At 53.3% G+C, this 27,807-nt stretch overlaps 2 protein-coding genes across 2 annotated transcripts in view; one reads left to right on the plus strand and one right to left on the minus strand.

The window, feature by feature from the left end:
- Positions 1–17,061, plus strand: part of ALPK3 (alpha kinase 3) — a 32,898-nt gene extending 15,837 nt beyond the window's left edge. Inside the window, 11 exon segments of the mRNA XM_071568386.1 lie at positions 3,897–4,014; positions 5,272–6,292; positions 9,914–11,756; positions 12,623–12,770; positions 13,292–13,419; positions 13,686–13,721; positions 13,843–14,117; positions 14,453–14,541; positions 14,781–14,998; positions 15,198–15,246; positions 15,417–17,061. Of these exon segments, the coding sequence (XP_071424487.1) occupies positions 3,897–4,014; positions 5,272–6,292; positions 9,914–11,756; positions 12,623–12,770; positions 13,292–13,419; positions 13,686–13,721; positions 13,843–14,117; positions 14,453–14,541; positions 14,781–14,998; positions 15,198–15,246; positions 15,417–15,735 (4,244 nt within the window). The 3' untranslated portion in view covers positions 15,736–17,061.
- Positions 17,062–17,418: 357 nt separating this feature from the next.
- On the minus strand, positions 17,419–27,635 carry LOC139677895 (sodium/nucleoside cotransporter 1-like). Its single transcript, XM_071568322.1, has 18 exons — positions 27,515–27,635; positions 25,814–25,943; positions 25,621–25,718; positions 25,166–25,257; positions 24,587–24,776; positions 24,041–24,182; positions 23,201–23,314; positions 22,750–22,827; positions 22,330–22,410; positions 21,927–22,007; positions 21,659–21,784; positions 20,336–20,466; positions 19,934–20,102; positions 19,541–19,738; positions 18,971–19,052; positions 18,377–18,475; positions 17,819–17,930; positions 17,419–17,725 (listed from the first exon to the last, which is right to left on the minus strand). The coding sequence occupies exons 2-18, from the start codon at positions 25,880–25,882 to the stop codon at positions 17,602–17,604; spliced, it is 1,986 nt and encodes a 661-aa protein (XP_071424423.1). The 5' UTR covers positions 25,883–25,943; positions 27,515–27,635; the 3' UTR covers positions 17,419–17,601.
- Positions 27,636–27,807: the final 172 nt, after the last annotated feature.

A 27,807-nucleotide genomic window follows, 5' to 3' on the forward strand; every position in this document is an offset into this window, starting at 1 on the left:
TAAGGATAAAGGAACCTGACTTGTTGCACCTGTGGTGGCCCTTTGAGGGAAGTGTTTGAAGGATGAGAGTGAAGTGCTTGGATGAAGGATGCCTGGAGAAATGCAAGAGGGGGTTGGGAGTGGGGTAGCAAGTACAAGAGCAGGGAGCAGACTACTGGAAGATGAGGATGCTTGGGTTTGGGGCAGCTAGGACAAGGGAAGGATGGAGAATGAGCACTGCTCACAGGCTGATGCCATGGGGAGCTACTGCCCTTTGTGAGTATCTGTCCCTCCTGTCAGCATTCCTAGAAGTTTTGTCTTTGTGTGCTGATGGGGTTTAAATCCATGAAACCAGAAAGAATGAGGTCTTACCATGAATTTTACTCCCAAAACTGCCTGAAGCCCCTACTCCACGTAGGTTGTGAAGAGCAGAAACAGAAAACTGTGGAGATTATGTGTGGTGGTTCTAAACTCTTACCACCTTGCCAAGTTTCAGAAGACTAACACTCCCTCATTCCCTGCCCCCCAGAAGTAATAAAAAACGTAAGTTACTTTAAACAGAGTTGCTCTGGGTGATTTAGGATAGATATATTAAGAACTGTTTTGGATTGATATTTTAAGCACTGTTGTGGATACGGTCACCAAAGCTTTGAAGACTTCTCAGATTTGAACAGCTTTCAGAAAGAGAATGTTTGATCTAAACCTGGCAATCTCCATGAAAAAAGAATCCTTGTTCTGGAAAGTCTCCTGAATCCTGCGGTGGCTGGAGCAATGCTGCTGGAAGACACACTTCCCAAAACACTTTTGCTGGGCCTGAAGATGTGTAGTGGACACCTGCCCTCCTCCTAGGAGCGCCTGGCACCACTCTGTCTGCAGCTGTGGGGCTTGGGCTGGGGGAGGCAGCGGACCAGCAGCTGCCAAATCCGTCCCGGCACCAGCCACACGGAGGGTCTGTGGCAGTGGCAGGTTTTGGAAAGACGAGTGCTGATTTATGCTCAGGGTGGCTCATTCATCTGGTGCCCTGCAGGATGGCAACACTCTAACCCTGTCCCACCGGCAGCTGGACAAGCTGTGGATGCTGTGGTTGCAGGTGATGTGCCAGGAGTGATACCTGCCCCTGTTCCCTGCCTTGGACCCGGGGAATTTATTCGCTCAGCAGCCTGAAGATGGATGCCTGCAGTGTCAGCCGCAGCTCCCCTCCCCATGCCAGAGAGCCCCATCCCTGCTCAGGCATCTCTCCTTCCCCTGCTTGGCTCCAGTTACAGCCCCTAGGGAAGGATGGATGGTGTTTGGACAGGCAGCTGGGGCCACTGTCCCTGCGTGGGAGGTGGGAAGCCTTTCAGTATCCCTCTGTCTGAAGACTTCAGCCAGAACTTGCCTGCAGCTCCCTTTGGCTGCAAGGCTGGAATGTGCAGTGGGAGCTGGTCCCTCCCTACTTGCAGTGGGCTGGTACAGCGGTAGCCCCTCGGAGGGAGCAGGTAGCCTCAAGGACACAAGTGCTACAGGTCAAAGAGAGTTTAGGCTTAGCAGGAGGAAAAGACTTTCCTCGAGGCACTGCACAATTATGGAAAGCACAGCTCTTTCCGGCAGATGTCAGCTGGGAATGGAAATCAGCTGCGGAGGCCACAGGGGGACATCACAGGGCTTCTCAGAAATGATCTGCTGGCAGTTCCCAGAATGAAGGGCTGTGATTTCTGTCCAGGGTATTAGGACTATCTACCTGCCAACTCCCTGTGGTACAGTCTGTGGGGGCCTCCTGAAGGTCTTGCCTATGGAACAGCCCTTGGAAAGGGTTGGATTGCTCTGGGCGAAGTGTGAGCTGGGCATGGAAATTGCCTTGTTCTTCATCCCTGCAGCAGACAGAACCCACCACAGGCTCATTCAACCCAAGGTCCTGCTGCCAAATACAGCTAATATTTCATGGAAAATATAAGCAGCAGCATCAATCCTTGATGATCCCATCACTGGGATACTCTCAGAACTTTCTCCAGTTCCCAGTTCAGGGCTCATTTTCTTCAGCGACAAGTACCTGAGGGCTTTGCATGTCTCTAGAAACTGTTTGTGATGGTGACATAGCAGCAACAAAGAGCAGACTGTGGCAAGAGGTGAGGACGGAGAGCCTTGCAGATGGGGCTTTGGGAGAAAGTCGTGGTTTGGCTTCCTGTGGAAGAGGAGGAACAAGGCACTACCCAAATAAAGCCAAAGTTGCTAGTGACAGCAGTGGGAGGGGAATGAGGCAGCAAAGCGTTTGGCAGATGTAGGGGTATGAGGGTGGAGAGAGGAGATGCAGAGGCAGTGCAGAGTAGAGACCTCAGTGAGGGAGGCAGATAATAAAATCTGGTCTGTGAGCATGTCTGGGCCATGGGATGGCTGCTATTCATGGAGGAGAACAAGAAAGAAAAACTCTTGAGACTCTTTTCCCAGTCCTGTGTGGTCTCAGTGGACTCAATCCCTCCAGAGGACCAGGGGCTAGAGGGTGCTGAGGAGCCCCCACAAGCAAGGGATGTGGACAGGGAGTGTTCCAGAAGGGCAGATTGGCGCAGGGGAACCAAATCAGTACATGAGGAGATTTCATATATGCTGCTTTCCTGGGCAAAGGCATTTTGGATTATCCAAAACCTGGGTGAATTCCTGCTGCCAAGTTTTGCTCCTGGACTTTCAGTCCTGCTGTAGGACCCTTCAAAGGAGCAGGAGTAAGCTGGGCTTAGGCATTGCTGTGGGCTGCCAGCATCTCTAGCTGGTGCAGGGAGGAGGTTTGAGGTCCTGGTAAGCCTTGAAATCTGTGAGTTGGCAGCTGGAAAGTATCCAGAATAGGTAGGGAGTGCCCTGTCTCTGCCCTCTCACTACTCCAAAGCCGTTGAATCTGGACACTTTGGATATTCCTAGAAAGCCCCCCACTGGCTCCATGCTAGGGATGTCCATAGTTGCTGACCCCCCACTGCATTCTGGAGTGCTGGAGGCTGGTGGGGTGAGCCCTGGGGTCTGGTGGAGGTGCCAGACTCCTTCCTTTTGGCAGCAGGGAAAGCCAGCAGGAACATTTGCAGAAGATAAGCTTTGGGTGTCTGCCTTGGAGCTTCAAACAACTGCTGAGCATATTGACTATAGCCAAGGCATGATGTGATCATCAGAATTGTCCTGTGCCCTGGGGTTCAGCTTGGCCGTGCCAGGAGCCCTGTGTGAAGTGCAGGAACTTATGCTGGCCACTGGTTTGAATAATGTTTGCATGAAAACTGCTCTTACTCTGAGCTAGAGCTGCTGTGGGTGAGCGCTGAGGTCTGTGGCTAGCACTGGTCCATGTAGGACTCACATGCTGATCCAACACTGCTGTCAGTGGTGGGGAGTGGCCGTGTGCCCAGCCTGCTGGCCAGCCAGTCACACACATCATGATGTCATTCGACTGAAAAGGCAGGTGACATCTGTTGTCAAGTGACATTTCTAGGACACCGAGCTGACTGTGATGCAATCAAGGTTGTTTCTGTTCAATGGAAAGTTTCGGATCCCCTTACAGGCTGTGACACCACACAAAATGCTGAGAGCTCCATGGAGAGGAGGGCTGTTCTCCAACCATAGCCTTAGTCTCATCAAAACATCCCTCTTCACATAAAAGTGACAGAATGCTCACCCTCTTCTCCTGGCCAGTGTTACAGGAGACGATCATGTGATCCACTCCCCTCTGTTCAGGAATGCAGTGCTGAGATTTTTTTCTCAAAAATAGCCCTATTCCTAGGAGTGATAAAAGTCTGAGATAAGCCCATCAAGTTTCCACTGTTTCTGCTGTGTGATTTAGGAATGTGGTGAGCCCAGAATAGCCTCTATCCTGGTCTGCCGGAACGTTTTGGTTTGCTGCTGATACCAAGCTGGCTCTGCTCCTGGTGGGAATGTTTCACACCCTGATGTACCCTCCGTCTCCTTCCCAGGGTACCCGCAGCCAGAGGTGACGTGGTACAAGGATGATGAGGAGATGGACCGCTACTGTGGCTTACCCAAATATGAGATATTCCGGCATGGAAATCGCCACACCCTTCAGCTGTACAAGTGAGTAAAGGAGCTGGGGAGTGGCTGGATTTGGTGATGGGAGCTCTGAGTGTGTTCTCAGTAGCTGGAGGAACTGTCATCAGGGATGTCCCCCCAGCACTTGTGCTGGACCCTTCTGCTCCTCACTGCAAGTTTCTGGTTAACCCTTCCCCTCCAGCTCTTCACTCTGGTGACTCCCTGATAACACCAGTTTGAGATCCATTACTGCATCCAGGTATAGCTGCTATGCTGGAAGCAACAGGAAGGGCAGGAAAAAATCCCTCTCTCTGGAGCTTTCCAGTGCTGAGCAACAGGGCCGGACAAAGGTGAGCGAAGGGAAAGCACTGTATGCCCCCAGGATGATGGTCCAAGGAGTCAGGTATGACTAGGACAGAAACAGTTCATAAGAGTGTCCTAAACTACAGCCCTGTCCAAGAAAGGCCTTTCCCAGCTGTCACCATGGAAAGCGCTGCTTTGGCATTGCCTAATGGAGGCAAGAGCCTCCTTTATCCAGCCCTGACTACCAGCTGCTTTTAACTTTAAGCAAGGACTGTGTTTTCTGGAGAGCAAGGCACACTGTGTCCCCAGCAGGCAAAGACCTGTTGCAGCTTGAGTCCTAGAATTGGGTCGGGATATCTGATGTTAGGATATCAGACAGAAAATTAAGAGTATCAGTGTTGCTGATAGTCTTGTCATCCCTGTGCTTCTAGCCTGGGTTTTTCTGCTGTCCCAGGTGTGCTCCAGATTTCCATCAGAGGCTGGGTTACCTCTTGCAGGATCTGGGATCTCCATGGGCCAAGTGTCCTTAAGGGGTGACAGCAGGGATGGCAGGCATGTGTTTGTGCTGCTGCCTGTGATGTAGGGTGGGAAGGCTTTGGTAAGGCAGTAGGGTGGAGGAAGAACAGGAATGTCTTGTAGGCTGTGAAGAACTGAGAGGAGGAGGTTCTGCAGAGGAATGTGACCAAGAACATTTGGGAAGCCTGATGCTGCCTGTTCCTCTTCCATCACAGCCCTGTCTTACCAGAGTTACAACCCAGGGTGGAGCTAGGCATGGATTTGGCATCAAACCTGCTTGGCTGTTAGTGCTGAGAGAGTGCAGAGCTGGAGAGGGAGACCAGCCCCAGGCCTCCAGACGTTCTGTGGGCACCTCATGGGCCACATCTTCGTTTTTTGACCTCCCTGAAGCAAGAAGTGGGAGAGTGGACAGGGAATACCTGTGTGCTCAATGGGCATCCTGGGGCGGATGAGTAGGTCTCATGCACAGCTTTTGGTTTCCAGGTGCCGAGAAGAAGATGCAGGCATTTACCAGGCCTCAGCTAGAAATCACAAAGGCATTGTGTCCTGCTCTGGTGTGTTGGAAGTGGGAACCATGACGGAGTTCAAAATCCATCAGAAGTGGTTTGACAAAATGAAGAGAAAAGCTGAAGAAAAGCTGCAAGAGATAGAACAGGGCAAGAAACGAGGAAAAGAAAATGTGGAGGTGGAAAAGTTACAGGGAATGAGCCCCGAAAGGCTACAGAGGAAGCGTAGGCTGGCTAGGGATCAGAATCTCCAGTCAGGAGACTCTTCATGGGAAAAGGAAGATGCAGCAAAAGTGCATGTTGCGGATTCACAGTCCAGATTACGCAAGGATATTGCTGAGACACAGGAACAGCCGGTCAGTGTGGTGACAGGCTTCCCAAACAAACTGGTAGCACCTCTGAAAGCAGAGATAACCACCAATGGAGATGCCACTTTGGAGAGTGGGGAGGAGAATGGGAACAGCTTTCTCAAGTACATCTATGATACGGTGGAGGACCTGGCAACTAAGCCAGGGGCAAAAGACTCTGCAGCTAAAAAGAAAAAGAAGGTGGGGGCTCCTTCAGCAGCAATGCAGGAAGTTTCCAAGCGAGAAGAAAGTGGGAGAGACAGGGCCAATCCGTCTTCCAATCCCAGGTTTGCCCCACCTGTCCCCTTACGCAGGAACGCACGTTTGAGGGCGGCAAATGATCAAGAAGTGGAAACCAGCCCAAAACTCAAAGAGCCCGGGACTACTGTGAATCAGGACACTAAACCCAGTGACGATGTGTATTTCTCATTAAAGGACATGTATTTTGATAAGCAGGTGAAGCCGGCGACAGGGAAGGAGGAGATGGGAGCCAAGGATGAGGCTGAGAGCAAGGCTACCCGGCAGCCTGTGGCTGTCAGCAGACGGACAGAGGACACTCCATTGTCCTCTGAGGTGTCGGAGGCAGGACCTGTGCTGTCTGAGGGACAGAGAGTCCAGCACCAAGCACAGAAGTTGGAGGGAAACAAAAAGGTAACTAGGAGAGAGAGCAGCCAACGCAGGAGTGGCAACAAAAAAATAAGCTGTGCTGCAGGGTTGTGCTGTGACAATGGGCCTGGGAGGCTGCGTGTGCTGCGTGGGATCTGCTGCCGAGGCTCTGCAGGTCTCCACTGGTGATAGCACCCAGGAAAAGGGCTTTCTGGACTTTGTATGACCAGGGGGCAGAACTTCCACCCCATCTCCAAACAAATGTCAGCTGAGGTGGTGAGAGATGTAAGTCGGGGCCATGCGAGCAGCTGGTCTCTGGGTGGCCTGGGGCGGCTGTGAGCTCTCCGGTTTAATCGGCAGCCTGACCTCATGCGAAATGTTTTCAGATCAGTTCAGCAAGGAGCACTGAATGGCTATTTATAGCTGGGGGTGGGTGCCTTGTGCGTAGACAGATGAGGCCAATGGCATCTGTTCAGTTTAACAAGGGAGCCGGAGCTTCAGCGGCGCTTAACGAGCTCCCATGCAAATGAGCGCAGCATGCCAGGTACACCATGTGAGCTGCGCTGCAGGGACTTGAGCTTTGTTTACAGTGCAACATGTATACAGTAGGTCTGGACTATTTTTTTGGCTCTTCCCTGTTGGAAAAATTCTGTTGGGAGACTCATTGTGGTGGTGATGAAGCGCCAGGGCACAGCACCTGCTCCTGACCCTCAGCACATCTTTTAGTCAACTGCTATTTTTGTCTCTCAACCTGAAGTATTTTCCGTGAAAATATTAGAGTGGAAGCTACCAGACTATTTTTTTATCCTTTTTTCTTTAATGACCCCTTCTATGGTAAGAAGTTCTCTGAGTCCAGTTTGTGGGTGGTGTCAGAATCTGGAGTTTGGGCTGTGGTAGGTGCACACTTTCAGTACAGACAAGACTCCAGGTGCAGCACCTCTCCTCAGTAGGTAATACTCATACTTCAGGATGTGGAAACATCCATGATACAGAAAGTAGGACTGCTGGGTCCCTCGCTGGAAAAAAATCCAGTCCTTTCTTCCTCATTTAGATTTCTTTAGCCACAGGTAGGAGCAGCTTTGCTGGTAAGAACCTGCTGTGTTACGCAGTGAGCACCTGGGTTCTGGCCTTGCCGCTGCACAGCACTCTGAACCCATCTCCAACCTGACCCACAACATCACATTGATGCAGAAAATAATGCTTTGCAGGCCAGCCTATGGCAAAGCCATTTATTTCCTCCTTCTCTGCTCTTTTTTGCACCTCTCACTCTCAAAGAGGGTGGAAAATGTTGGTGTGCAGCAGCCAGGCTTGAGCTGTCATCCCTGAGCCTTTGACATGCATCAAGGTATTTTTCACTTCAAAACCCCACTCACAGAGGGAAACCTGTGACTTGTCAGCTGGTGTGCTTTTGAGGAGACAAGAGGGAATGGTCGTGGTTTGAATTTGAATGCTTCAGATCGTTGGTGCTGCTGGGGAAAGTCCTCAAGCTTTTGTGAGACCAAAAAAGCTGTTTTAAAGCCAATTCCAGGCATATTTGAGAATGTTTTCACTCCTCAGGACACGGGTTACTTGTCTTTCTTATTCTTCTCTTAAACAAGACAGGGCTGTAACATGAGTATTTTCCTGGCCTTGAGACCTAGCTGGGCCTCATGCTCAGGACTTATTTTTGAGCTGGATTTGCCTGTAGCAAAATGCCAGAGCACAGCCAGGCTCTGAACATCCTCCTCCATAAGAGCAGAGAAGAAACTGGGTTTGCATGATGATCACTCTTGCCCAAATTTTAAACTGATGATTTTATTATATTTCTTTTATATGGTCCTAGTTTTGAGTGATTTACAATTAAATCTTTCCTGAAAAGCTCCCAGAAAGCTTTTCTGACTGATCTTTAGCTCATGAACTGGTGATGAGCAAATGTCCCCCAGTCCTGAACCTTCTTCAGCCAAAGAGTTGTCCCCACTGACCAGTACTACTGTGCCTCTACCTATGAACCACCAGCCCTGGCCCACCCGGAGCCACCCTGGGCACTGCTAAGCCCCAGAGTGGAGGGACCAGAGCTGGCCCTGTGTTTAGGTTGGACTGTGCCCATCCCCATCTCTTTCTGTGTCATGGAGGATCAAATACTGTGGTAAAATCCAGGGGCAGTTCACTGCATGAGTTGTGTCGGTCACTTAAAATCAAACCTTTTAAGCCTGAGCACTTGCCTGCTCCGTGTTGTGACACAGCCCTCCAGGGCAGGATAGGGACGTGGCTCTAAGGGAACAGTAGCAGGGACGTGTGGCATTTGGAGGTGCCTTGTGCAACCCTGAGAACTGTAGCCCCGTTTTTGCACAGCCTGAGTGTGGAGACTTGAATTTTGTGTGCAGGCTTGGCCCTTAATGCTACCCCTCCCACCCCAGCCCTCTGATACTCACTTTGTCCTAACAATTGGAGAGGGACTTTAGGCAAAGGCCTGGAGTGACAGAACAAGGGGTGATGGCTTCCAACTGACAGAGGACAAGGTTAGATGGGATGTAGGGGAGGAATTCTTGCTTGTGTGTGTGGTGAGGCCCTGGCAAAGGTTGGGCAGAAAATCTGTGGCTGCCCCATCCCTGGAAGTGTCCAAGGCCAGGTTGTATGGGGTTTGGAGCAACTTGGTCAAATGGAAGATGTCTCCCCATGGCATGGGGTTGGAATGAGATGATCTTTAAGGTCCCTTCCAACCCAAACTATTCTATGATTCTATGATTTGTTTGGGGAAGGGCTTGCTGAGAGACTGGTATTAACATTCTTCTTTTTCCCAAGCTGTCAAACAAAGCTGAAGCAGCACAAAACAGAAGGTTCTAAGTGCCACAGCCCTCCTTTGCCATGACTTTTATTTGGGAGGCTTAAAGCTCTAGTCAGAAATCTCAGGAGAAAATCCTTAGCAGCAGATCCTCGGGGATGGAATGGGGACCTGTTGTGTGCATGTCCTGTCCCAGTGCAATTGTCCTGGTGTCACTCACAGAGCGTCATCTGGGCAGGGCATGTATTGCTGCCTTCCTTACAAAAATAGCACCCCTTGACTGGAGGATCTCAGCAGATCTCCTCAGGATAAAGCTCAGCCATCGCAGCAGGCATGTCTGCTGGTGTGCAGCTGTGGTTGGGAACTTTGGAGCTTCCCACAGACCAGAGGAACAGAATGGCTGGATAGTGCTGATAACGTCACAGTGTACAGGCCTCATTCAGATAGAGTGTGACATCCCCATTGCCCTATCTTGGAATGGAGATAGGGGAGCAATAAGTCTTTAACAATAGCGAGGGAATTGTACAAGGTCTCAGCAGTGCCTGGTAAAAAGGGGAAAGTTTTGCTCCTTGGGAAGGGGCTGAGTCAGAGGAGATTGGATTAAAAGCCACTGAATTATTAAGAGAGAGAGACTCCTGCCTCTGTGCACAACAAAGGTGTTGAAAGGCAGGAGGGTTGGAGCTTATGAAAAGAAAAATCATTTGGTACACCCTGACAGGTGGGTCCCACTCCTGTGGGATGATGGCAAAGCCAGGAGGTCCTAGATGAGTATCAGCAGTATCAGGTTAATACTCATGATTCAGAAGCTGGGCAGTGCTATATGGTACAGATGAAATACAAGTATGACTGAGCAGACCCAGGCAGTAAAATGATGCTAATTTGATAGTTTTTATTTTTTTCACTAGGTTGCAGTAACAGTGGGACAGTCTCCTGGTGACCTAAAACACCCAGTGTCTGGTCCAACCACAGAGTCTGGTCAGCAAGCCAGTAAATTAGAGGAGGTCAGGAAGGAGTTGCCTGTCTGCCAGGACACCAGGGCAGCTGTGAAAAGGACAAATCCTCGGCTAAGGCCTCAGGAGCCACCAAAGCCACCAGCACCTTCTCCAGATCATGTACAATCCAACAAGGAGCACCCATCCCCCAGGAAACAGGCAGAAAGACATTCCCATGCTCTTGAGGGCAGAGAGACTCAACAAGGACTGTTAAATCCAGAGGACAAAAGCCATGGCAGGGAAGAGCCATTGCTAAAAACTTTGAGTCCTCCAGAGGAAAAAACTGGAGAAAATACTCTTCTTGAGCACATGCCACATCAGACAGTCAAGGATGGGAAGAGCATAGAGGCAGGAACAGAGCTGTCTGAGAGCCATCCTGGTGTGAGGACAGGAGGGAGTGGTGCAGCAGAGCCATGTCCTGAGGCTGTGCACAAAGAGGCAGGAGGGACACCTTTGGGGCAGCAGGACACTAAAGCTCCTGCTTCAGTTTCACTTACCGAGGAAAAGCTGCTTCCTGCTCCTGTGGCAGGGCCATCGGTGGCTCAGGAGGCACTTCTGGCAGCTCATGGCGCCCCAGGGATGGAGGTCACCACGGAAGAGGTCCCATCTGGAGCCCAGCTGCTGCCTCCTCCGAGTGGAGAAATGGAAATCACAAAGACAGATGGATCTGTCCCACAAGAGATGCTTTCAGCCAGCATGTTACAGGAGGAGAGTGCCAAACCAGTACCTGTGGGACCTCAGGGGAAGGAAGGGGGAGAGCAGTCAGCCACAGCTCCATGCCAGCAACCGGCCGCACCTCCAGGGACTTCTAAAGGAGGTGCTGAGGTTCAGCCACAGGTACCACTGCTCCTCCCTGGCCCTGAGAGACCTCAAGAGATGTCTTTGGAGGAGAAAATGCAGCACAAAAACCTTGTTTCTTCCTTAAAGAACTACCTGCTGCTACTTCTAAAAATGTCAGATAGCAGTAAGGATGCCACGAAAGGAGACGCTGACACTGGGGACAAGGAGCAGCCAGATGCAGGGGAAGACATGATCCCAGAGATAGGCATTGCTGGCCTGAGCCCTCGTACCTCAAGGAGAGTTTTGGAAAAGGTACAAAACAACCAGCTCTTTCAGACAGCAGAGAACTTGCCTCTGACCCCCAGGACATCCAGGCGGATCACAGGCATGATCAATGAGGAATTTGTTACCAGCAAGGAGATGCTGGCTTGCAGGCCTGTGCCACCAAAGAGACGCACCTGGGTTGCCCCCGAGGCTGAGGGGCCGCCCCTGCTCTCTGTGCCCTCCATTGTGGTGGGCAGCATGCCAGGAGCAGGAGTGGAGCAGCCTCTTCACCACTCTGATTTGCCTTCAGTGAGCTCTGAAGAGAGCCCTGGTGACCCTCTGGCAGTGCTACCTTGTGCCACACCAGAAGAGCTTGCTTTGGGAGCCCGGCGCAAAATATACCTGCCAAAACCCAAACAGGTCAGGGAGGAAGAGGAGGTGACTCCTGTGAGCCCAGGGCATGCAAGAAGTCCAACTGTTTCACCACGGCAGTCCAGGAAGAACGTGCCTCTACTGCATTCTCCTGCCCTGGCTCCATCCTCTCCCACAGAACAGTGCTCTCCAACCCAGATGAGGAAGATGGCCACATTGGAGGTTCCTAAGCTGTATGAGGAGCCTGCAGGTGACACCAGTGGTGACCACGAGGTCCCTGGAGATGCTAAGCCAGAAGCACAGCCAGCAGAGTCCCAGAAAGCAAATAACCCATTTAAAGGTGAGGAAAGAGGTAATCCCCATGAACCCTGTTCCCTTGTTGCCTACAAAGGGAGCCAGTAAGAGACAGCTGAGGCCCCATGAGTTCTCTGCACTTGCAGGGTTTTCAGCATCACCCTTTAGCTGTGCCAAAGCCAAAAGGCTCCCCCAAGACTTCTGTCCCAGTGCAGGAAGGGTGGAGGAATGCAAGAGGCAGCAGCACTGAGGCTGGCTGTCTCCACAGCCTGGACTTCCCTGGCCCACAGGATTGTAGAATCCTCCTGTTGTTGGACTCTGTGTTCCAAACCTTATGCTGGTCAGGGATCCTGAGTAACTTGGTCTAGTGGGAAGTGTTCCTGCTTATGGCAAGAGGGTTGGAATAAGATGGTCTTTAAGGTCCCTTTGAACCCAAAGCATGATTCTATGATTCAGTAGCATCAGGGGGGTGAACACCCCTTTTCCACATCCATAGTCAATACTAATTTGATCCCTTGTGACATCAGATTAGAAAAGGCATAATCTTGGGGTTGGAGGAGCCAGGTGATGCCCTCACAGGAAGCAACACTCTTGCAAAGTAAGGGTAACCTTGATAAATCCCTACTTCATTAGATTAATGTTTCCTCTAACACTCCGTAGTGTTTTTCTGCATTCCATCTGGCCAAGCCCCACTGGGTATTGCAGTGCTGCACTGCTGAATGAATTTGTACCACTTCTATCCCATCTTATTTATCCAAGTGGAAGTCTGAAACCATCCCTGGGAAGGCGGTGTTCTACCAGGCTGTGCTGACATATGTGTGATACCCAACACCAAAGCCCTGAGCAGCACCACCAGGACCTGCGGCCAGCACTCTGTGTCTCATTATCCATCTCTTTGCACCTTGTCCCCAGCTCCACAGGTGGTCCGTAAGATCAGGGCAGAACAATTTTCCGATGCATCAGGAAATCTGAAACTTTGGTGCCAGTTCTTCAATATATTGAGTGATTCTAAGCTGACATGGTACAAGGATGAGATCCCTGTAGCTGAAGCCCAAAGGAGGTAACTTGCCGGCTCTGCGTTGATATAGCCCTTGTGTGTAACCTGCTAAATCCAGCTCCTTGCCTTGACTGAAGTGAAGGTGTCCCTCCTGTTAAGGCTGCATGGGATGCTCAGTGCTTGGCATGGTATGTTGTGAACTTCATCTTCTCATTGTCTGTGAAGGGAAGGGTCAACCCAGATGGAGAATTACTGCTGAATTTATCCTATTGATGCTCCACCTGGAGTCTGCGCTTTGAGTACCCAAAACTTGGGGTGGGCAGGGAAGGTGCTGTGCCCATCGCAGAAATCGAGAGCTGGGTGTGAATTGCAAAACTGGAACCTCAAATGATCCATGTGAAGGTGGCACTGTTGATGGGAGGGTCTTCAATGCAACCACAACCAGGAAAAAGCAGCTCTGGCCATGCCCTCTTTATCCCTTGACACTGGCCTTGTGCAGGGAAAGCATATTTGGACATCTGGCTGGCTCCCATGTGCCCCCACGTGCCACACAGGGCTGAGGCCATGTTCCGTATTTTTTGCAGTGCTGGCGACGAGGGCCAGGCAGCCTTGGCTGTTGTGCAGGTGTCCCAGAAGGACTGCGGGGTCTACCGGTGCGTGATCAGCAACGAGTATGGCACTGACTCCACTGATTTCCTGCTCAGCCCAGAAGGTGAGGAGCCCTCAACAGCCTCTCCCATATGCCTGAGTGTGCCATGGGGTGCTGTGGCCAGCTGTGGAGAGGGCTTGGTGCCAGGCTGCAGCAGGGGAGCCTTGTTACGTCCCATAACACCAACTCTGCAAGTGGCATCTGCCTCTGTGTGCTAATTTATGGGAAATTCCTATCATCCTACCTGCCATCCCTAGTTGTGCAAATACATGGGGCAGGGTGGGCTCTGGGCAGGACCTTGACACCTCTTTGCTTTCTGTCTCCTCTAGTGTTGTCAGGATTTAGCCTGCGAGAAGAGATTGAAGGTAAGGGCCACTTGTCATGAGCTGCGACTGCTGCCCCTTGCTGTGCAGGGGACAGGCAGCTCTATGGCAGGGGCAGGACATGCCCACATTGTCCCCCCTCACCAGCTCTTCCCCCTGGCAGTTGGAGAGGAGATCGAGATGACACCCATGGTGTTTGCAAAGGGTTTGGCCGACGCAGGCTACTGGGGGGATAAGCTCTTCGGGCGTGTGGTGAGTGAGGACATGGAAGTGGGTGCTGGTTTCCTGCGCAAAGCCTGCCGTGCCAGAGCCATCTATGGCCTGGAGCCTGTCTTTGAGTCCGGCCACACCTGCGTCATCAAAGTGCACAATTTCATTGTCTTTGGGACCAAGAACGAGAACAGCCTCATCGAGAAGAACTATGATATCACCATCCAGGTGGGTATCCCTGTGGGGCATCATTCACATGTCTCCCCCCACCTTCCCCATCTGTGTGTGGGTTGGTCCACAAACAGTCGCCAGCTCTGTGCCCACTTCTGCTATTTTCTTCCACTTGTGGAATGCTCTGGAGAGGTCTAGCTATGTTCCAGTGGTCTGGTCATGTCCTTGTCAATCTTGGCTTCAGCTCTTCTCTGTGAGCAATATGGAGCTGCTTGGAACTTTCCCATCACTTGTCCTTTGACCACCAGGACAGGGAAACAACTGGAAGTGGCCCCAGGGAGGTGTTGTTACAAGATGGAATAGGTCCCTGACTCTTCTGTTTGCACCTCCAGGAATGTAAAGTCCAGAATTCCAGCCGTGAGTACTGCAAGATCTTTGCTGCAGAGGCACGAGCTGTCCCTGATTTTGGAGCAGTGCCTGAGTAAGTAAGGTGCTGTGGCTCCACTGGCTTGATGCCCTGGCAGAGCATCCCAGGGGATGGTAGGATGGTGTCCCATGAGCACTGGGGCATCCCAAAGGACTGTACAACAGTCTCCTACACTCAAATGGAAGGGATATTGGGGGAAGGCAAAAGTCAGGGATGCAGACCCTGGTGTGAATCTCTGCTTGCAGTGGTGGGAGAGGTCACCATGCTGATCCCATCTTTGCTCTCCCATGCAGGATAATCCCTCTGTACCTGGTTTATCGACCAGCCAACAACATCCCTTATGCCACAATGGAGGAAGACCTGGGCGGGCCTTGCGAGCAGTACTGTGTCACTGAGAGAGATGGCAGCCTGGTGGCACGAGGCACCTCGGAGATTGTGCTCAAATGCTGCACCTTCCAGCATTGGGTCTACCAGTGGACAAATGGAAACATCCTTGTGACTGACATGGAAGGTAAAAGGATCTCCTGTCTGATTCCTGTGGCCCCTCACCACCCTCCAGCCTGGAAAAGGAGGAAGAAAAGCCCCAGTCTTGCCCTCCTGCCACTCTCCCCACATGCCATGGAGCCCAGCTCCCAGGGCAATGACCTGCCCTTGGTGCTGGTGCCCATCTGTCTCTGGACAAAGACTGGCTGTCCTCCCTTTAATTGCAGGAGTGGGCTGGAAGTTGACCAACGTGCGAATCGCTACCAATCTGAAAGGGTGAGTGACCCTGGGCTGCTGTGGCAGGGTGGCCCTGGCTGTGCCTGGCTCTGCTGCTCACCTGGCAAAGGGCCATGGCGGTGAGTGTGGTCAGGCTCCATCCTCGGCTCCCTGCTCTGGTGGGACATCTTCTGGTGCAAAGCAAGGGCTGAGGATGGCTGTGTTGGCAGGTACCAGGGGCTGAAGGAGAGCTGCTTCCCCTCCCTGCTGGAACAATTCCCGGCTGCTCACCGGTGCAATCATTACTGCAGCATCCTGGGCTTGAAGATGCTGGAGCCAGCCAAGCCCAAGGGCTCCAAGAGCCCTGGCCTGGGTAGGAAATCTGCCCAGTCCAGTCCTCAGCTCCAGAAGAAGGTGCTGGCAAGTCCTCAGGGCACCCGCAAGGCTGTGAGCCCCAAGAGCTCCCGGAGAGCTGCAGAAACAGGGGAGGCCGCGACAGCCTCCAAACCCAGGTCGAGAGAGAGCAGCAGGCCTGGCTGCCTGCAGTAGCCGGAGCCGCTGCAGCTGGGATCCCCTCTCCGGACCCAACCTGAGCAGCCCCACAGCCAGGCTGGGAAGGGGAGATCCTGACAGTGGTCGCTGCCAAAACTCTCCTCCCTTCAGCTCCGTCCTGGCCTGTGGCTCTCGTGTTGTGTGGTGTGTGTTAGTGCGAGCGGCCGGGCTGGGGTGGTGAGCTGTGGGCAGCGCCGACCCCTCACCAGTATCTCTCTGCAAGAGTTGCTGCTGCTGGTGGAGCCTGTGGGGGCCACGTGCCCCTCTACGCTGGGACTTGCTTTTCTCTCTTGACTCTCTCCGTTTGCCTTCCCTCAGGCAGGGGCAGAGCTGCTCCCTCAGGCTTTGCAGGTGCCATGCCCCTGTCTGGCTTCCCCAAGCAAACTGGGAGTCTGGGATGTCCTTCTGGCTCCCAGCACCTCCTGTTCCTCTCTGTGTCTTCTATAAAGTGATCAGGCCAAGCCCTGACAGTGCTCTGTCCCTTGAGAACCCCAACAGCACCCAGGCAGTCCCATGTGCCCTGGCACGCCATTTTTGCTGCAGAGGGTTTCAGTGGTGGCTGCAGGGCTCCTCTGCTGTGGTGTGGGGCTCTGGGGTGTGGGTGGGCCAGTCCCATAGCAGGTACCAGCAGCTGGACAGGGATGAGATTTTTCCCCTAGGGCAAAGTCTCCCACCCCCTTTCTGGGTGGCTGCTCAGGGTGATGGTGCTGCTATGGTGCTGGCCAGTGCCAGGGTACAAATGCTCTACCTCACATGGGATACTCAGGAGCAGGGGTGACCTCCCCTCCATGCCAGTCTCTGCCTTGACATGTGTGGGTGTCCAGCCCACAGGACTCGCTCCTCCTTGTCCCTCTGCCATACACAAACCCCATACACCCATACACCCAAGCCCCACAGCACAACCTGGGCAGACTTGCTTAGCATCACACCTGCTTGGCACATGCTAGACTCCAGTACCCACTCCAAATCCTGCTGCCTCATGGCAGGAGGCAGTGATGGACAGGCAGTGATATTTGTGCTGGAAAGTAAAGCACCCTGCATTGCATCAGGCCTCCCTTATGCCCATCAGCTCTCCCAGGCGTGCAGCAGCCAGTGGAGCATGGCAGCGGGCAGGGGGGTCTCAGAGGGCCCCAGTGCTGTCGGCTTCATTGTGCTACAGAGCATCACCTTCCCTGGGGCTTTGGAGAAGGGTCCTGGATGCCAGTGACACCCCACTGCATGGCGGGGTCCCAAACAGTGGCTCAGTGCTGCCTGGCAGAGGGAAGGGGCTGGGATGGGAGCAGAGTGTGCTCTGGGTCCTGGTCCTCTGTCACTGGGTGATTGTAAAATACCGATGTACCTAACGTGGCCATGTTGGCAACTGGGTGCTCTCAAGTGCAATAAAGTGAGAGGGACTGGCCTATTCCCCAGTGCTGTGGTTCCTGTGGGAAAGATCAACACAAGCACAGAGTCGGCTTTGTGTTTGGGGAAAGGAAACACCTTCAAGTACTGGCTTTACCCCCATCCATGCCCCATGGGGAGAAGAGGGTGGCTGTGGTCAGACCCTAAAACTGGCAGCAGGTGAGGGCTTGGCTTGCAAAGTCTTCAGGTAGCACAAGGGGCAGCCTCAGCAAAGCACCTTATGCTGTATGGGACACATGCAGGTGGGGGTCCAAGGGTAAGCACATGAGGATTGCCATAATTTATTTGGGAGCTGCTCTCTTGTGTCCATGGGGCTAGCACCTAAAGGTGCTGGTTGCAAGGTGCACATGTGCACATGACTGTCTGTCAGCACTGAAGTGGAGAAGACAAAATGATCAGGTGTCTGTCAGGGTCTTTTCCACCTTTGGGGCCAGCCTTGCAGACCCTGGTGCTCCCACGGTTCTAGTTTGTCCCTGCACAGGACGTGTGGTTGTAGTGCCCGCAGCACTCAGTCAGCCACAGCACGCTCTCTGCCTGCCCGGCCCAGGATCCCGTGAAGGAGAGCGTCCCATTCTCCAGCACTGAGCTGGAAGGAGAGACATATGGTCAGGACAAGCTGCTGCCCCACCACCCAAGTACCTGTGCAGGACCAGAGAGCTCTGGGACCCTTCATACCCACCTGGCAAAGAGCTGCTTGCAGCAGGTGTACATGGTGTAGCTGGTAGAGCTGAAGTTGGCAGTGTTGAAGAATGCCACACAGTCACCCACTTCCGTTGGCACATGGAGGAGACCTGGGGGACAAGATCTCCTCCTGGGACTTGAGAGGGACTATGGATTCAAATCCCAACCCCAAGCATACTTGTGAGTCCTACCCTAACCCTACTAAGAAATCCCATACCTTGACTGACAAATTCCATACCTGGGACTGTGCAGGTCCCATGAGCCATCCCACCTCACTCCCCAAGACTGCAGGAGCAACTTGCAGTACACCACATATTGCTCTTGAACTCTCTCCAGCCCAGCCCAGATGATGACAAGGGGCTCCAGGAGAGCTGTTGTCTTGGGCAGCCCCTAGCAGAGCCATGAGGGGAGAACAGGGTTTGGAAGCCCTGGCAGAACCACGGGGAGGACAGGCCAGCCACCTCCAGCCCTGGACCTACATATAGAGGGGTCTTCAGCCCTGTGCCTGTCCCTCCCCAGATCCTTCTGGCCCTGGTGGCAGTGGGCAGGGACTTACCTGCCAGGCAGGCGTTGAGCATGGAGACGCAGATGCCAGTGAGCAGAGCCCGCAGCACCACAGAGGCAAAGTCACTCTTGCGGTTGGGTGCCATGGAGCCTGCAGGGGCAAAAGAGACCAGGGGCAGTCACATCTGCCCTGGGCTGGGGACAGATAGGGATGTGTCCCTGGTCTCCAGCTGGCTCTGCCACACAGTGCACTGCCCACCCTAACTCCTGCTGTCTAGAGGACATGGTGATCCCAGCCAGCACTCAGCACTCTGTCTGCCTGTCCTGGCAGTCATGGGTGCTGGCAGAGCACTGTGCCCACCCTGCACCCATAGGTGATCAACCAGACCCCTCAGCAGCCCCAGCACCAGTCTCTGCTCTTTGCCTCATTGCTGGATGACAGTCAGGCTTGTGGGAAATGCTCATGCTCTTGCCCATGGATGCAGTGCAAAGTCATCCCTATGACTTCATGCAAATCTTGTACCTGGCAGAGACCAAACATGGAGGCTTGAGGGCAGCAAATTCCTCCTGCCCTAGATGAATCCTTGCTCCCTAGTCAGGGATCCCCGTCTCATGCCTAGGTACACAGGACATGAATCATACTCACTCAGGCCTCCCAGCATGATCCCAAGGGAGCTGAGGTTGGCAAATCCACAGAGGGCAAACGTGGTGATGCTCTCAGCTCGCTCCTGGAGGGCACAGGGGTATGGTCACCACTGCCCAGGAGCAACCCCAGAGCACCCAGAGCTGAGCACCATGTCAGAACTCCCAGCCCAGACAGACACGATGGACATAAGTCCTCCACCCCAGCACTTTATCCTTCAGGTACTTTGGGGAGCAAGGATGAAGGCTGTCCCTGGGAGAGGCTGAGCTGGGGGAACAGGGGTCCTGTAGCATCATGATGTGTCCCATCAAGGAGCAGGATAAATGGGAAAGGGTTTCACTGACTCCTTCCATACCCAGCAGCTGGGGAACATACAAGTCTATTTGGCCAAATGTGCCCTCCCACCCTGAGCACTATCATCCTGAGTTGATAATCTCAGAGGACTTTTCCAACCTAAATGACTCAATGATCCCTTTGCCTGCCCACTACCCATCTGCCTGGCCAAGTTCCATGCTCCATTCCAGCTGGCTCCATCCCTGCCCTGTGCCCAGCAGGGTGGCAGGTGTCCCTCACAGATATCCACTGTTTCCGGTTCCCATCCCACTCCTCCAGGCCTGACAGACGGTTGTTCTTGTATGTGGACAGCCGCTGATATGCCACAAACTCATTCAAGAAGATCTTGATCCCCAGGAGCTCGGCCACCACCGGTGAGTCTTCCCAGTCCGCCCCCATAAGAAAGGCCACGGGCATGAGGACGTAGGATAAGATCACCTGGGAAAAGCATCCCAGAAGAGAACAACTCAGAACTGAGCTTCTGCATAGCTCCCAGCTTGGACACCCACTGCCAGCACTTGCCAAACACTCAGCAAGGATCTTGACAGCCTACTAAGGCAGCAAGCAAAGATGAGGAGGGGTGGAGGATGCAGGGTCTGGCAGCCCAGACTGTGGGTCTGCTCCTAGGGATACCTGGAAGGTGAGACCCTGGATGTCTACCATCTCCCCAAACCAGCGCACAGCAGCGTTGATGAACTCGAGTACAGCCAAGAAGGCAATGAGGTTGGCTGCAATGTTGGCCACAAGCCCCACAGAGGCAGCAGCCCCACTGCTGGCAGCTTCCAGAATGTTCTGATCTTCCCTGCATGGAAAAAGACCCCAGTGTACTCATATGTCCAGGCATCCCCTGTGCAAGGTCAGCTGTCGCTCCATGGATGTCTGAACACCAGAGGCTCTTCCAGCCTTGGGCCACCCACAGTGTCCATTTGTGCCCCAAACTGACCCCACAGCTTCCCTGCAGTGGCAGAACACTACCCTCCCGTGCAGCCCCAGCCCAGTGCAGCCCCACACCACCACCCATCTCCTCACACTCACCCACTGGTGATTCGGACATTTTCTTTGCCCTTGAACTTGGACTCCTGCACTTCAGGGTAGACGAGTTTGGACATGGCAAGGGCACAGGGCGCAGCCATCACGGAGGCTGCAATCAGTGACGCTGCATCGATCTGCAACATGCAGACCAGGGGCTTAGGCACCTCTGTGCAAGGTTGCACCCTGCATTGTGCCACACCAGGGCATCCCAGCATGGGGCTGGCATCAGCCAGTGACACTCAGAGCAGCTCAGGGCTCTGCTCAGGGTGCAAAAATTGGCTGGTTTACCCATCCAAGCAGCCACAGCCACACTCATGGGGCTGCTCGCCTGGATGGAGGCATTGCTGGACCTGCAGCGATCATATCTCTGAGAATGTTAACCTCTCCTGCTCTTTGACTTAATCATGATGGTTCATGTCTCTTCCTTGTCCCTTTTTATCAGTATCAGACAATAGGTTGTGTAATATTGCGAACTTCTACCTGCTGACGAAGGGCCAAGTTCCCAGCCTCACCCATTCCCTGGCAACATCTCATTTCTCTGACCTTCCACCCTTAGTTTCCCATTTAAGAAGACTAATTAATGTTTAAATACCAGGAGCTCAGGCAACAGGTCGAGGGGAAGGTTTATTCCCCCTGACAGAGCACTGATGAACTGGAGAGGGCATCCCTGAGAGTCGGGGCCAGGAGCATTGAGGTGATGCTGGAGAAGCAGGGCTTGTTTGGCTGGGAGAAAAGAGCGTTGGGGCAAGGTATGGCTGTTTCTGACTATGTAAAAGTGGGTTGGAGGGAAGACACTGCTCAGTGGTACCCAGTGAAAGTGTGAAAATCACCACCACAGTTTTAGTGAGGAAATTCCACTTGAATATAAGAAAAAAAATTTTTCATGTGACTGAAGCACTTGTGAGGGAGACCAGAGAGGTGGAGGGAGATCTCCATCCATGGGGATGTTCGCCACCACCTGGACAAAGCCCTGAGCATCCCCTGGGGCTTTGCTATAACCTCATTTGGGCAGGAGGGTGGATCAGACACCCCCAGGGTATCACATCATTCAGTGGGATTTGCCCTGTTCGCTGTGCAGAAACACACAGTGTGAGTTATATGGCACTGCCTTCTACCTGGCAGGGCTCTGAGGTTCTGACCAGACCAGCAAAGGTGGGGCTGGACCTGTCTTTGGGACAAGGTGAGGCTGGACATCCCGCACCCTTCCTACTTATGGACAGGGACCATGGGGCACCAGTTGGTGGTCTTGTCCCACTATCAAGTCCAGGGCAGTCCTGCGTGTCCCACAGCAGGGAGCACGTGGCATACATCTACTCATGCACTCACCCCAAAGGATATGTAGGCACCCATCACGCTGCCTGCAATGGTGGAAAAGCCACCAGTCATCACAGCATGGATTTCTGAGAGGGTCATGTCTGCGAGATACGGGCGGATGAGCAGTGGGGCTTCAGTCTGTGGAAGAGAAAACCCTACTGTCCTTGAGACACAGCCACACAGGGCCTCAGGTCTCCTAGGAAGAGAGGAGAAGACCCTTTCTCCAGCACAAGCTCAGCTACAAGTGCTGAGGAAATGGGTCTCCTGCCCAGGATCTTACCTGTCCCACGAAAATGTTTCCTGCCACACTCAGGGTCTCAGTGGGAGTGGTCCCCATTGAGACCTGAAGCAGCCAGGAGATCTGGGGAAAGACAAGGCCACCCTATTGGCAGAGGCTCCTGGCACCCTCTCACCATCCCCATGAAGCAGGACACTGGCCCCTCCACAGACATGATCTTGGGAAGCATCCCCAGACCGTGTAGAAACAGCCCTAGCGTTGGGCTTTCTCAGAAGGACATACAAGAAAGAGGGGTTTGGTCTATTCTTTTAAGCAGGAAAAATCACCCCAAATTAGTACCATGACAATTTTCCTGAGACATCCCTCAGCTGACTGTAGTAGTCAGAAAATCCACCAGGTTCTTCTCCTTTCCATAGCCATCCCAGATCAAGGAGTGAGGCTGTACCTTAAGAATGAGCCACTGCATGACGCCGAGGTAGTAGAGGATGGACATCACACAACTGAAGAAAACAATGATGGGCAGGGTCTGCAGGCACAGCACCAGGGCACAGGATTAAAGAAGAGAGGAGACACACACAGGCACACTTGGGGACCAAGAGCTGGGCATGATGTGGTATTACATAGCCAGCTCATGCTATTGGATGTTACAACACTGGGCTAGGCTGGCAGGAGGGAGAAGGACTAGTGCAAATTCCCCATCACACTGAGGAGATCCACAGATGGATACAAAGCAGTGGGAGACCCATCTCTGAGATGCTTGAGCTCTACTGCAGCGAATCTGGCTGCATTTAGCTCTGTGCCTTTCAGGACTAAGCAAGGAGCCAGACCAGAAGAAAACCTTTCCACATCCCATTCCCCAGCTGACCTGGAAGGCAAAGACTTCTTCAATGAGTGTGTTCCCAAAGACAAAGCCAGAACCAGCTGTGGTGTAGCGCAGGAAGATCTGCAAGAGAAGTTAACCCATAGGACAGAGATCTCCATTAGATCCTTCCCTGACATCTCACTTCTGCCTAGCAGGGTGCTGTATCCCCAGTCCCTCACTTCACTCCGCACTACAGAATGCCTCACTGAAACCTAAGCTGGGGACACTGGTGGGCTGTCCCAAGGTCACAGGACTCTGATACAGCCTGCAAGGGAGACCATAATGAGGGGTCTGGGCTGCTGCAGAAAACCAGGGAAGAGCTGGCTTCCCTCCAGTTCCCAACAAAAATGTTTGTGAGTATGCAGTCCCTGCCACTTCCCCAGCCCATGCCACCCTCTGTTCTTCCTGTTAATCCCAGGATGCAAGCATGGGATGAGATGAGTAGATGCAGTACCTGGATCTGGTCACCCAGCCACCGGAAAGCTTGGACACCAGGGCTTGTTCGGAGGACGAAGAGTCCAAATAAGAACTCCAAACCAATACCCCAGAAAACAGCTCTCCAGGACACCTGGGGACAAAAGCAGAAGGGGGACTGAGATGCTGTCAAGGCCTACAGGTTTCCCTTTCAGCACATAGTAAACACCATACACTGTGCCCTGGGTGAGGGTGATGGGGACACCAATAAATTGTCACAGAAACTCCCTCTGCCCTCCGGGTTGGTGACAGAGGAAGAAAATGAGTTGGAGGGACACTGGAACTGACTGGAACATAACTTTCCAGGCTGATCCAGAAGGAGAGAAGCATAAAGATCTTCTGGTGGTTGACTGGTAGCACAGACCTGCTAGACCAAAACTGCCTGTTCATTAAACCTTTGTAGGATGGAGGGAGGGGTTGCCCGAAACATTGAAGCAAGTTGGTCTGGAAGCCACTGGGACTTCAGTCACTTCTGACGAAGTTCCCCAGGGCACCCAAAGCTCAGGCCCCAGCACCTGAAGCTCAGGTGTGGGTCTCATGCTTGTCTCTGGGTCTGACTCACTACAAGGGACATGGCGCAAAACAGGATGGAGGCACTGTATGTTGGGAAGTGAGAAGGAGCAGTGGGAAGAAGAGCAGTGAGGTGCCTTTGGGGTCCCTCCATCCAACCAGCTCTCTGGCTGTGCCCAGCTCTGCCCAGGAGCTCTGCTGGGCTTACAGAGGAAGGGGATGCCTGTGGGAAGGAAGCACTTGTTCTCCAGTGCTGGGTGGCCACCTCCTGCAAGGGAACCAATGGCCAAGCCACGCCTGAGACACATACCGCACCATGATGCTTGGAGCAGGCAAACAAGAACAGCACCAAAACGCAGAAGCCACCTAATGAGATGAGCTGTTCTGGATTTCTGGCAGTGTCCAAAGCCAGCCACGTGATCAGGCCTGCCAGGAGGGCCACCCACACCAGCCTGCAAAGGAAACCCCAGACTGTCAGCAAGAGGATGTCCCCATGGGGAAAGCAGCTCACAAAAGGCAGGAGCTGATTGTGCAGGGGTTGCCACTGTAAGGTCCATGTATCTGAAGAAACTTGGGACTCAGACACAAATGAAGGGTGTGAACAGCCATTGCACTACTGAGGCAGAGTAGCAAGATGTTTCTGTCATGGCTTTTATGAGGTTCCAGGCTGGGACATGCCAGTCATTCATGGGGTGCCTGCACAGCACTAGAGTACATGCCCAATGTCACCACCTCTGGTTGTGCTGGCAGGGCAGCCACAGGAGGGGACCCAGATGCTGGGAGGGATCTGGCCCTGCCTTCTCCTCATTCCTCATGGGAGGGATCTGGCCCGGCCTTCTCCTCATTCATGACTCACCATTTCAGCCATGGCCAGGACTTTTGGAAGCATTTTCCAACAGGGCGGAGGAGCAGCAATACCTTTGCCCCACAGTGCTTCTTGAAGAAGCTCCAGCAGACAAAGAAGACAACCACAGCTGTTATGACCACCAAGGCAAGGGCTCGCTGGAAGTTGAGGTAACAGGCCGCAATGAAGTAGCACAGGTAGGCTGGAGAAGGCACATTGTGGGTCAGAAATGTCAGGGCTGTAGGATCATGGGTTCATAACACTAACTGGGGCCAAAAGTGAGGTCCTTTTCCTCCAATTATCCTCCCCACCCTCAAGGCCCCCAACTTTGAATAAGGAGACCTTATGGAGCACCACCTCAGCAGGGAGCAGAAGGGACAGGGCAACCATTTGGGCAGGTGGAGAAAGAGGAGGACAGTGAGGTGCAGATAGTCCTTGATGGGAGTGGTGGGGTGAAAAAGGGGCAGGCAGTGAGAGCTGAGAGTGCATACAACCTCCACATGAGTGACCATGTTCACTGTGTGGAGGGTGGGGGCACAGCCAGCTAAAAAGGGATGTGGAGGTGGGGTCTCAGTGCTGGGATGTCCTCACCTACTCCAAGAAGCCCCAGGACAACCCTTCTCAACACCTTGGCATGAGACTTGCAGAAGTGCTTTGCCTTGGATGCTGGCTTCAGGGCCTTCCTAGGGAGAGTCAAATGCCAGAGACATGAGAGACACAGAAGACGGACGTGGAAGATAACCCAACCCAATCCAACCCAACTGAAGCCAATTCAATGGAGCTGGGTCATGAGCATGCCTCCCACAGGGTGCTTCCAGCACAGTGGTAACAGAGTGCCATGGTCCACACACCCCAAACTCCAGGACCGTGAGTGAAATCTGGCACTGAGTGGCTGCTATGGGGACAGAGGCCTGACTCTGCCCCCCTTACAAGCCCTCATGGACCCATCAGATATTGTCCCCCACATGTGGTCAAGATGATCCTACTCTGCTCTTGAATCAAGTTTGTCTCTGACAGACCACACACATCTGTAAGGGTTATCCTACCTGCAGTAGGAGGAGAATCTCCCTTTCCCTTCTCCTCTCCTCTCCTCTTTGGTCTCACCACTTGGACCACCACATTCCCCACAGTGTCTCTCCTCTTCCTAAAAAACATCATTAGATGGAGCACCCTGTACTCTGATGGAAGGGGAAGGGGAAGGAGAAGGGGAAGGGGAAGGGAAAGGGGAAGGGAACTTACCTCAAAGCTGAAAGCTGGGTTATCTGTGCCCTTATCAAGGCTGTCCAGGGTTATCTGGTTTTCTTCCATCTCCAGAAGTTCTGCAGCTTTAATGCATCAGAGAAACAGCACTGTGACGGACCAATGCTGGCTGGGGAGACAAAAATGGGATCACCTCTGGGAAGGTCAAGTGCCCCACTCTGCTTTTCAGTTTTGGGTCTCTGAGAGGAGAACACCCTTTGCAATAGGGACTCAGCAGCTCCTGCACCAGCACATTAAAGGGACCACCTCATGGGGACCTTAGGCCATGGGGCTGGTGTGCTGAATTCCTTGTTCTCTTGTAACTCTGGGGAGGTCTTTGCTCTTCCAGGCTTCCAAGGAATTATAGGAGAGGATGATATACATCACAGAATGCCAGTACTCCTCCTCCAAATTGGTGGCAGTGTCCACCCACCTCTGTGACTTCCTTTGCAAGTGGAATTTTTCAAAAAATAAATCTGGCTGCATCCTTCATTGAAAAGTCTTAGTGCAACCAAGACAGATAAGGAAGAAGATTGATAACTAGCACAGTGCAGGAGTGAAGAGTAGGAATGAGTGGTAGTTTGCATGGGGACTGGTCCTCAAGGAGGATCATACTGGCAGGACTGGTTCAGCAAAGCCAGAAAAACCAGTGTTATGCCAGGGCAGGAACCTTGGAGCATCATTCCATTTAGACATCTTCCTGGTTCCTCTACCTGGAGAAGGATGAAGTAAGAGCAGAGAAGTTGCAGGCAAGGCAGTAGGAGCACTTCTGTGTGAGGACAGAGGCAGTAAGAAACAGTCTTTGCTTTGAGGAGAGTTGCAGAGCTTTGTATGAAAAAGGAGAAGGTAGCAGGGTCATGATCAGCTTACAAAATGTGAGATCAGGGCCCACTGAAGGGACGGATGGTGAGTGTGAGTAGTTTAAGAGAATATCCCCCTCAACATGGGACCTCACAGCAGCTGAAGGTGGTGTAGGGCTCCACAGGCTGGGAGAGGCACCATGGGGGACTACTGGCACATGTTGGCCTCCATCTGAGCCAGGGGTCATGGCTCCCCTGCAGCAGGGCAGGACACAGCCATGTTGGGAAACCAGGACCTCAGACCTCTGTCCAGGGCCTCCAGTGCCCCTGGTACTCCTATGGCTCAGGCATGTCTCACCAGGACCCCAGTACTCCCTAAAAAGCCATCTAGGCTCAGTGACCCTTCCAGCACTTCCCAGAGTTTCGGGACTCCCCAGGGTTCCAGGCTGTCCCCACCCTTCGAAGGCTTAGTGCCTTACAGGTCCCCTGGGCTGATGCCACCTCCATGTCCCCCCTTCCTGGTGCCAGCCCCCTGCCAGCTCATTACTTTTTGTTTTGGTGCAGCCTTACTGGCTGCCCTCCCTTTCAGGGGTGGGGCCACATGGACAGGCAGCAGGTGAGTGCCCCCACATGCCCCCCATATCCTCAAATCATCCCCATGACCCCCATGCCCTCCTGTCCCCTGTGGGCCCCCATGGGCTCATGGTTCAGTGTGGCCACACGCCCCTCTGCCCTCTCCATTGTGTCCCTGCACCTCACACCTTCACACCTCCCTCCATGTCCTCATGCCCCACACCTTCACATCCCTGTCCCCCCACACCTTCACACCCCCGTGGCCTCATGCCCTGCCCGTGCTCCGCAGCTCCCCCCGCCCTGGCATCCGCTGTCCCCCTGCACTCACCACCAGCCCCGCCAGCCGTGCAGCTCCCAGACTGTGCCCCGGTTACCCATTAACAGCTCGGTCCAAAGAGCTGGGCTGGGCACTGCAGGGCTGGGGCAGCCCCGGCTCCTTCTGGGGCTCACGCCCGGTGCTTTTCTGGCTCCTCCTGGGGCTCACGCCCGGTGCTTTCCTGGCTCCTCCTGGGGCTCACGTCCGGGGAGCCCGATGGTGTGGCCATGCAGGGCACTGTGCCAACCATGAGACTTCCACTCCCAGTCTAAACGAGCCTCGAGGGCAGATACTGAAGGCAGAAA

This window comes from Pithys albifrons, chromosome 13 (assembly GCF_047495875.1).
Source record: "Pithys albifrons albifrons isolate INPA30051 chromosome 13, PitAlb_v1, whole genome shotgun sequence".
NCBI classification, from domain to species: domain Eukaryota; kingdom Metazoa; phylum Chordata; class Aves; order Passeriformes; family Thamnophilidae; genus Pithys; species Pithys albifrons.

What these genes read in the sequence shown, in the direction of transcription:
- LOC139677895 (XM_071568322.1), bottom strand. Translation starts at nt 25,882, where the DNA reads ATGGAAGAAAACCAGATAACCCTGGACAGCCTTGATAAGGGCACAGAT. An exon ending in GCTCCAAGCATCATGGTGCG is followed by an intron (nt 23,315 to 24,040) that starts GTATGTGTCTCA and finishes TTTTGTCCCCAG; the next exon opens with GTGTCCTGGAGAGCTGTTTT. An exon ending in TGCAAGCAGCTCTTTGCCAG is followed by an intron (nt 17,726 to 17,818) that starts GTGGGTATGAAG and finishes CTCTCCTTCCAG; the next exon opens with CTCAGTGCTGGAGAATGGGA.